General features: G+C 58.6%; 1 protein-coding gene across 4 annotated transcripts in view; it reads right to left on the reverse strand.

Moving 5' to 3' along the window:
- PGS1 (phosphatidylglycerophosphate synthase 1) overlaps positions 1 to 10174 on the reverse strand; it is a 40555-nt gene that overhangs the window by 20026 nt on the left and 10355 nt on the right. For all 4 annotated transcript variants that reach the window (XM_004374108.2, XM_023729211.1, XM_023729209.1 and 1 more), the window contains exons 3-7: positions 8138 to 8215; positions 6489 to 6588; positions 5444 to 5633; positions 4644 to 4822; positions 1810 to 2331 (exon numbers count right to left, since the gene is read on the reverse strand). In XM_004374108.2, the coding sequence (XP_004374165.1) occupies positions 1810 to 2331; positions 4644 to 4822; positions 5444 to 5633; positions 6489 to 6588; positions 8138 to 8215 (1069 nt within the window). The remainder of the gene's footprint in view (positions 1 to 1809; positions 2332 to 4643; positions 4823 to 5443; positions 5634 to 6488; positions 6589 to 8137; positions 8216 to 10174) is intronic.

Here is a 10174-nt window from a genome sequence, read left to right on the forward strand (position 1 = left end):
GCCACGCAGATACACGCATGTACAGAGATGCCACGCAGATACACGCATGTACAGAGATGCCACGCAGATACACGCATGTACAGAGACGCCACGCAGATACACGCATGTAGACACCCATGCAGATACATGCACGTACACACACCCACGCAGATACACTCACGTACAGAGACGCCACATGCAGATACACACGGAGACACTACACATACACACAGACACACAGATACACATGTACGGATACACACCTGTACAGAGACACTCACAGAGATACACGCAGGCAGATACACGTGCACATACATGCACACACACAGATACACTCACGTACAGACATACACTCACATATGTGCTCATACAAATACATTAAGAGACGCGCACACACAAGCAGGTCCACCTCATTGCCCCTCTCGCAAGCTCAAAGCCACCAGCTTCTCCCTCCCGCTCAGCTCTCTCTCTCCAATCCTCACCCTTAGGCACTGCTGTCCTTCTCAGAAGTCACAACGCCAATCCTAGCACACTTTCCCACACCCACTGTCTGGCCCTGCCTGCCCTGAGAAACCTGACCCGCAGCCCCTGAGCAGGCACATGGCCTGGTGGCAGGAAGCAGGAGCCGCCCGATGGGCGAGAAGCTCCACCCGCCAGGCCAGGACCAGGTCTGGGCTGTGCAGCTGACTCTCCTGGAGAGGGTGTTAGAAATACACACGTGGGCTCAACCCCAGAGCGGGACTCAGGGCCCAGTGGGCCTGGGCTTCTGTATTGCTTAAAATGTGTCTCTAGTTGAAAGGCACTGGTTTAGCCAAACACGTAAAAGCGCTTGGACTGACGGTTTGAAGAGGTGCTCAAGTCTAACGGCACAATTGTGGGCCCCGAGGCGGGCAGGGGTGGGGGCCCCAGCACTCCTTTCTCATCAGCTCACAGTCCAGCTACTCAGAAAGCACCTGGACGGGGACAAAGGGGCCTGGATGCCCCAGGAGGTCAGGAAAGCCCAGCACTGCCGTCGGGGCAAAGGGGACCTGCAGGGATTAACCAGCTTGGTGATGTGGGTTCCCAGAAAGTCAGAAAAGGGGGTGTGTGGCCACACCGCGGGAGGCAGGGAGGCGCACAGCATGGAGAAGCAACGGGGATAATCCTGCTGCTAAGCCCGAGACTCTGAACATGCTTCATCTGTGTCTCAGAGAGCTGCATCTGAGACTCCACCACGTCTGGGCCGGTCCCGAGACTGCTAGGGAGGGATCGTACATAAACACGCCCCTCAGACTCCTGCCTGCCCCCCCATCATGGGGCAGCGCGAGCCACGTGAGTGTGTGGCCTCGGCTCTCCCATTAAAGCGAGGTGGGGCTGCCATGCAGGAAAACCAAAAAGAGCAATAGCAAGGAAAGGACAGAAAAACCGGGGCTGCTGGACGCCAGACACACGGTCCCTGACGGATCTTCTCAGGCCTGGGAAGGGCAGTGCCGGCAAGGGAGAACTCAGGGATCAAGGAAAGGCTAAACCACATCCCCTTCCATCTGTCGGAGGAGAGGCGGTACATGTAACACGTTTTTAAAAACATCCACCAAAATGATTTGAGTCTGTAAGTTTCTGATGCGTGGAAAGAGAGGCTTTACGTAACCAAAGCTGACTTAAACAGGACTGCTCTCTCCTCCCCAGGACGCCAGGTGGAGGTGAGGTGCCTTCAGAGCTGCTGGGATGATGACATGGGAGAGTGGGGACAGGCCCTGGGTGGGAGGTCTGGGCACATCGCCGACCAGCTGAGCCCCTGCGCAGAGCCGGGAGTACGGGGCCCATGCCCCCGCTCCCTCGGGCTCCCCGTACCTTTGGCATGAAACGTCCAGCCCCTCCGCCAGTACTCCTGCAGCTGGACGCGCTCCTGCTGCCCCAGGCTGCAGACCTCTCTGTAGAACTGCCGCTCGATGTGGACGTAGGCCGCCGGGATGGCACCAGCCACACCCTTGGCCCCAAAGAAGCCGTTGACCTCAGGTGAGGCCAGCAGGATCTGGTACTCGGCCCGCGTGCCCAGGACCAGGTCCATGTAGGCCTGGGTCAGGTTGAAGTAGCCTGTGGTGAGGTAGATCCTGGCGCCTCGCTCGGCCTCAGTCAGCAGGGTCTCAGTGATAATCTCATCAATCTGGATCTCAAAGGGCTTCATCTGGATCAGCGGGTAAATCCAGGTGTCGGGGGCTGGCCTCCGGTCGCCGGCGGCCGCGGCGTCTTCCTGAGTCAGGAGGGAGTCACTGTGGAAGGTCTGGGTGTGCAGCAGCTGCTGGCGGGTCCGCGCTGAGTTGATCACATCCATGACCCTCTTGTTGGCGGCCTCACAATACGCTGCCCGGTCACCTGGAGGGAGACGTGGGACAGGTGAGCAGAGGGGAGAGGGCTGACGCCCACCAGCACCAGAGACGTGGAGCTCGACGGGTGCGTGAAACCGCCACTGTGGCACGTCATCTGAGGGCCATGGGAGTACGGTTCCCTGAGCCTCTGGTGGCCCACACCAGGGGATCCTCCTTCCAGGCCACCCTGTCATCAGGTCGCCTCCCTCCTGACCTCAAACAGTGACACTCATCCTTCCCCAAGCATGGGGCCTTTTTCTCTCATATTCATCTCTGGCCTATTAGGTTAGCCCAGGGACTGGCAAACGGTTTCTGTAAAGGACCAGAGAGTAAATATTCCAGGCTTTGCAGGCCGAGAGGCAAAACTGAGAATAATATGGAGCTACTCATGTAACAGGGGAGCCCTGGTAGTGCACTGGTTAAGAGCTCAGCTGCTAACCAAAAGGTCAGCAGTCCAAACCCACCAGCCGCTCCCTGGCAACGCTGTGGGGCAATTCGGCTCTATCCTATGGGGTCACTGTGAGTCGGAATCGACTCAACGGCAACGGGTTTGGTTTTGGTTTTTTATTTAACAAGAGTCTCTGGGTACTGCAAACGGTGAACGTGCTCAGCTGCTAACAAAGAGGTTGGAGGTTCAAGCCCACCCAGAGGTGGTGCCTCAGTAGAAAGGCCTGGCGATCTGCTTCTGAAAAATCGGCCACTGAAAACCCTATGGAAAGACATAAAATGATACTCGTGAAGAGCATGCTTCTTAGCTCAGGTAGATACATGAGTCTAAATGGGCAGCTCCTGTCCAGAGGCGAGATGAGAAGGCAGAGAGAGTCAGGAGCTGGTTGAATGGACACGGGAAATCCGGGGTGGAAAGGAGGAGTGTGCTGTCACAGTATGGGGAGAGCAGCTGGGGTCACACAGCAGAGTGTGTATAAAATTGTGTATGAGAAACTAACTCGAACTGTAAACTTTCATTTGAAGCACGATAAAAACATTTAAAAAAAAAAAAATCCTACGGAGTACAGTTCTACTCTGAATCACATGGCGTTGCCATGAGTCAAACTTGACAGCAACTCGTTTACATAATGAGAAAAAACAGATGTCACAATTCTCTTATTGACGAAGCTCAAGTATGTAGTCACAGTAACAACCAAGCACAACTCTCCATAACGAAGTCTACTAAAAAGGAGAATGGAATTCTTTCGTGCGGGAAGATAACACTTCGCTTCATCAGGGCTCAAAGCCAGCATGCCCTATCATGAAATCGACTGCAGACGTTCTTCTGTGAAGGCCGCTCTCGGCTCCTGAACCACAGGAGGTCAGGCGGCCGGCTGGACCTGACCCACTGTAGTCTGCCCGTCCCTGATGCAGACCGTGACAACAAAGTGCAGAAGCTGGCATGGTCCTTGGTCCAGAACAATACTTCTGGCAAACCTCAGGCCAAAAGAACAAGACATCAGCACAAATCTCAAGGCAAAAGTCAAATCCCCGAAAAACGGCGGTGGGCAGTGGATGGCCTTCTAACCGGCATGTGAGGCCAGGACGGGGGAACTGACGACGGTGCCCAGAGGCAGGACGCCCGTCCCACGGCCGAAAGCAGAGCGAGCCCACCCCAGGGACAGTGAGGCCAGCAGAGCCAGGCTGGGTGTGATGCAGGCAGCCCCCTAGGGATCCCATGGCCCACGGGAACGTGTGATGAGCGTGCCAACTGAGATGCTCCGTTCTCAGTCCACGGGACAGGAGAAGACCACCTCCCCATGAAGTCTGCATTTGGGCCCCACCCCCGGCGCTGACCCTGCTGCAAATTCAGCAGTCGGTCTTCCTAAGGGCCATTGGGCACACAATGCTCCCGGGGGCGCCTGCTCCCAGAACTTGCCTGTTCCCAGAGAGCAGAGCACGCGCTCCCCCTTCACTTTCCAGGACAGAGCCCCAGGCCTCCCTGGAGCTGAAAGCGTGGGGCCCCTGAACAGCCCGGCAGTCCCTCAGCCGGCCGCTGCCTGTGAGCGCGGGGCCCATGCACAGCCCGGGAGGCCCTCGGCCGGCCGCTGCCTGTGAGCGCCAGGCGGCCCGCTCCCCCAAGGCACAAAGACCGGCAGTCTCACTGTGAGCGCCAGGCGGCCCGCTCCCCCAAGGCACAAAGACCGGCAGTCTCACCCACCTCCCGGGGGCCAGGCTCACCCACCGAGCAGGACTGAGGACCATGAGTCCCGTCTGCTGGCTTCCGAGATGAAGGCAGAATGGGGCTTGGCCACCCGAGTCTCCTGAGCCTGTGGCAAGGCCACCAAGGTGCCTCTCCTCGTCCCCACAAAGATCTCAGGGGGCCCCTACCTTCGTAGGGGTGCACCATGCCCTCCACCACCTGCACCGTGTCGTCCCCCTGCAGCTGCAGGGACACGTCCCCCACGGCGTCCACCAGCTCCGAGAAGAAGTCGGCCACCTCCGGGCAGTCCTGCAGGAACACGTAGCGGTCCTGCCGGTTGGTGAAGTAGGAGTCGCTCAGGTTTGCGCTACGAGAGGGAGAAGGCGGTGAGGACTCAGGCCAGGGTGGGCGACAGCGCGTCCTGGTCTCCCAGGTCTCAGGTTAACAAGCAGGGGCACCGCGGCCACTAACAAACGGTTTCTGAGCAAGGACCAAGTGCCAGGGGGCCAGGTGAAGGAGGCACAGCTGACACCAAAAAGGGAGACCTGAAGACCCCCCCCTTAGGGGCGCACAATCGCGCTCACAAAAGATGCGGAGACCTGAAAAGGTAACTAGCCACACAGGCTGCTTATCGCTGCCCACGCAAGAGAGTCACAAGGAGCTAGAACTCAGTCCCGGCTCTGCCTGACAAAGCTTTTCTTTCTCCCCGACCTCCACACCCTCACGGAGACAGCGGGTCGCTGTTAGGAGGCAGTGAGACAGTACACACAGGGGCCTGGCGTGGTGGTGGGCACACAGAACACGCTCAGTAAACGGTGGCTGTCTTTTCACCAGCCTCGGTGGGCTCCAGCTCCTGGGGCTGAGACGAAGCCACAGAGCTGCCTGGAGAGTGAGGCAGTGGGACCGGAAACATGCCAGCAGCCTCCCAATCCCGCTGGCCTCCAGCCAGAGCACGCCGAGGGAGAATGGTTGAGAGGCGGGGACTCACCCGCTCAGGATCACGTTGTTGTCAAAGAGATACACCTTGATGTGCTGGAGGCCGATGGTCTCGTTGAAGCGCTCCGGCATGAGCAGACGGAGAAGCCCGCGCAGGTTGGGAGTGTGGAAGAGCGACACCCGGACCTGCTCTGGAAACCTCTGCAGCAGCGGGAGCAGCATGGTGCGCGAGTTCTTCCTGCCTGGTGTGCGGGTGAGCCGAAGAACACGGGGTGTTCACACCAGGAAGCACACCAGCCTGCCACCAAGGACCGTCTACACTGCTCAGGGCCACCCATGCCCCTGTCTACACCGGTCAGGCCCGCCCGTGCCCCTCCCTACACCAGTCAGGCCCGCCCATGCCCCTCCCTACACCGGTCAGGGCCCGCCCATGCCCTGTCTACACTGGTCAGGCCCACTGCTCTTTCCAGCCGGAGGATCTCGGGGCCAACTATTCTGGACACCCATCACTCCTTGGGCAGGGCTAGAGGGGTTGGTGGGGCAGGTACCTGCTGCTTCTGCCACCCAGTGCCCCGTAACGTACCCAACTTCCTTCTGGGGTACCACCCCACCCCCCCCACTCTCGTCCCTCAGCCCCATGGAGGGCACACTGAGCCCCTGACAACAGCGATCCACCCAGGCAGGCCACCAGGAGCTCTGACATCGGGAAGCAGACTCTCCCCCTGTGGAGGGGGAGCTGGACAACACGGGCCTGGGGCCCTGGAGACCACACTGGAGCCTGAGAACGCAGCCAGCCCGAGGGACGCAGGGCCAGGAGATGGAGCTGGTGACAGCCAAGCCCTCGATCAAGATCCACCCCCCACCCCTCACCGCCACCACCAAGCAGGTCAGGCGCGGGAGTGAGACAATCTCTTTGCTGCCTAGGTTGTTTCAGAGGACTCTCAGTCACTCGCCACAGAAGGACTCCTGACTCAGACCATCAGGCACCCCAGCCGGCCCTGGGCGGGGTACAACTGCCTCAGTCTACCCGAGGACGGGAAGGGGGGACAGACAATCGGAGAGAGGAAGAAGACGGGCTGGGGGCGCATAACCCCTACCTCTTGAGCCCCGCGTGAAGTCTAAGAGAATGGAGACCTTGAGGTCTGAAGGAAACTTTGCTTGGAGTGACTTTTCTAGAGTGCTTTCCAGGCAATCCACCTGTCGAGGAAAGAGCCCATAAAGAATACAAGTATGAGACCCAAAAGGTGCTCACGTAATACAAAACCAACCTGTCTGCTGACGTCTCCTCAGCCCCTGATGCTCCCAGTCCCCCTAAGCACACGTGTCAGCTCTTCCTTCTGAGACGGCCGCTGGAACAACCAGGAGAAACCTCCCTGCAGTCCGGGCCTCCAGATAAAGAACAAGGAGACCCATGGGTCAGGGGCTGACCACCCGAGCAACCTGGACCCTCCACTCTCCGAAATGCTCTGAGCGGCCAGCTCCCACACGTTTCAACAGAAAGTCCTCAGACGCACACAGACTGTCGCCCCCACACAGAGAGGTCTCAGCAAGTTAGAGAGACAGCTGCTGGCTGGCCACTCGCCACAGGCTGGATGCTACGTTCCTCACCCGTGAGAACAAACAGGCTGCGCAGGCTTGCAGATGGGAAGAGGTGGGTGAGAGCGTGGATGCCAACCTACCTTCCCCTCCTTCTCCAAACCCCAGCCCCTGTGGTACTTCCCAGCCCCTACCTGTGCGTTTCTGAACAGGGTGAACCGAGAAACAGTGTGCACCAGGGCAACGGGTCTGCTCTCACTACCTCAGGGCAGAAGGCCGCCCCAGCAGCCTGAGACACGGCAACGATCTCACTCACCTGAGGCCCCTGAACGTGCAGGCTCTGTCTGCACACAGGACGGGCCTGCCTCTAATGCAGGAAGCACACCTCGTGCACACCTGGCAATGCCAGCCCTTCACACCCACCTGTGCTCACAGGGACAGTGTGCCAGGACAGCAGGCCCAGGGAAGCAGAGCTGACCACAGACCTGGCACCTGACACAGGCCCTTGGCAAAGCCACGGCCATCCCTGCCCTGCACTGCGCTGTTCCACTTGTCTAGGACAGTGGTCAGCAGACACATTCGCTAAGGGCCAGACGGTAAATACGCTGGGCTCTGTGGGCCAGATGGTCTCATCACAACCACTCAGCTCTGCTGCTGTAGCGTGCGAGCAGCCAGACAACACGGAACTGAAGGAACGTGGTCGTGCGCCAGTAAAACTCTGCTCACAGACACAGACAGCTCAATCTCACAAACTTCATGTGTCACAAAATATTACCCTCCTCTTGATTGGTTGTTCAATCATCTGACAACCTTAAAACCATTCCTGACTCACATAACCAGGCAGAGGGCCAGATGCGGCCTGCGGGCTGTGGTTTGCTGAGCCCTGGCCTGGTAGATGGAGCGACCTAGAGACCCTGTATAGGGTGAGAGGGAGGGATGCTGGCCGGACGCCGAGGATCAGGCCTCCCATGTGCCTCTCTGGCGCCCCCGATGTGATGCATTAACGTGAAGAGGGAGGAGGCCTGGGGAGAGCAAGCCCCAACCCTTAGATCACAGCATAATCATGACAGTCCCGAAGTCTAACAACATCTGGGGCAGCAGAAACAAGGGCTGTCTGCGACAGAGGCCCGGGAGGGCCAGCACTGCACTGACTCCCCAGAGCCCTGCAGCTGTGGGGCACCGGGGCCAGCATTACGGGGGTACGCCTTACCAGCTCCTGCTCCAGAGGACCTGTCCCCAGGTAGAGGGACGCCATGACAACCCGTCTCCTGGCTGTCTTTATCTGCCCCTGAAAGATAAGAAACCATTTCAAAATTGACAATCGTTATTTCCCAGCTCACTGAGAAATTACAGACCTCAAAGGCAAATGATACCCCCAGCCGAGCTATCCTGTGTCATCTATCCTGTGTCATCACCAATTAATAGTTAAAGCCAGCCCACAGCGTGGGTGGTGACCTACCAAACAAGGACCCACACCCCCAATTTAAAACACCCAGCTCGCGAAGTGAGGCATGGTCTCACCACACACGCAACGCAACACAACCGCTAAAGAGGAGGGAGGGGTGTGCACGGCCTGACGTGAACGATGCCCACCTTCTTACACCCCATGCACACACCTGTACGTGTACGCGTGTGTGTTTTCAGGAGCGTGGAGAATGCATACCAAACACCAGCAGTCCCCCTGAAGGGCGTGCGGGAAGGACGGGCATGCAGGTGAGGACGTGTGCTCTTCTTACCCTTCTCACCGCCTAAGGTTTTTATAACGCGCGCAGACAGGTGTGTAGACACACAAACGTTCCAAGACGACACACCACGGCGACCCTAACAGCCAGTGCCCGTCCCTAGAGACACTGCCCCAGCCCTCAACAACGGTGGCCAGGAGAGCCACAGCACTACCACACACCAAACCCTGAAGGCCGCACCGGAAGCAAGCCTGCGGGCGCGTGCCGTCTCCCTGTCAAGAAGGGACGCCAGGCGTAACAGCAGTCATGTGCCTGCGTCACGTGCCCGCGTGCTCAACACAAGGACAAGGGGCGTGTCCGCTAAACAATCCAATGAACATACTGCTGGAGAAAGGTTTATGGATGAGGAGAAAAGAAAAGAGGTTCCCAAGTGTGGCGAGCTCCTTTGGCCGTCTGTCAGTAGATGCTCGGGAGGAAGGTGACCGTGAGGAAAGGGACAAGAAGGAAGAGAAACAGCAAGCACGGTGTGAGGCGGTTGAGCGCGTGCAGGAGAGGTCCCCGTCAGGTTACTGCGGGCCCGGCCCCCCGAGAAGAGCCTCAGCTGCACGAAGGTGTGGGGGTGAGGCAGGGGCCAGCACGGTCCTCTCTCCCGCAGACACAGGCTGCTCTGTCTGTCCTGGGAAGAAACGTCCCACTCGGTGTGATGTGTGCCAGATCTGCCCACGATTCAGTTCCAAGGGTCGGGGAGGCCTCGGCTTCCTCCCAGGCTGCCCGCCTAAGCCACTGGCCCTGTCTGGGCAGGTGGGCAGGTGGGCAGGCGGCGGCCTCCTGCCAGGGCCCACCACAAAGAGACCCTCTCCTTCATTCACACAGAGTCGCTCAGGACACTGGAAGGCACACACACAATGGCACACACACAGAGGCACACACACAAAAGTACACACACATAAAAGCACACACACACACAAAGGTACACACACACACAAAGGCACACGCAAAGGCACATACACACAAACATGCACACACACGCAAAGGCACATACACACAAACATGCACACACACACAAAGGCACATACACACAAACGCACACACACAAACGCACATACACACAAACGCACGTGCACACACACACACACACAAAGACCCCACCTCTGAAGACCGTTCCTGAAAGCTGAAGAGAGAAAGGCAGAGCAGGCCAAGCACCGGCCCTACACAAAAAAGGACACACAGGGCAGGCGAGCAGTGCCGCGGGTGAGTGAGACGGCACGGAGCGAGCGCACACACACACACACACACACACAGAGGCACACACACACAGGCACACACACACAGGGCAGGCGAGCAGTGCCGCGGGTAAGTGAGACAGCATGGAGCGAGCACACACACACACAGGCGCGCACACACACACACAGGCACACACACACAGGGCAGGCGAGCAGTGCCGCGGGTAAGTGAGACAGCAGGGAGCGAGCACACACACAGGCACACACACTCACAGGGCAGGCGAGCAGTGCCGCGGGTGAGTGAGACGGCACGGAGCGAGCACACACACACACACACACACA

This window comes from Trichechus manatus, unplaced genomic scaffold (genome assembly GCF_000243295.1).
Source record: "Trichechus manatus latirostris isolate Lorelei unplaced genomic scaffold, TriManLat1.0 scaffold00028, whole genome shotgun sequence".
Classification (NCBI taxonomy): Eukaryota; Metazoa; Chordata; class Mammalia; order Sirenia; family Trichechidae; genus Trichechus; species Trichechus manatus.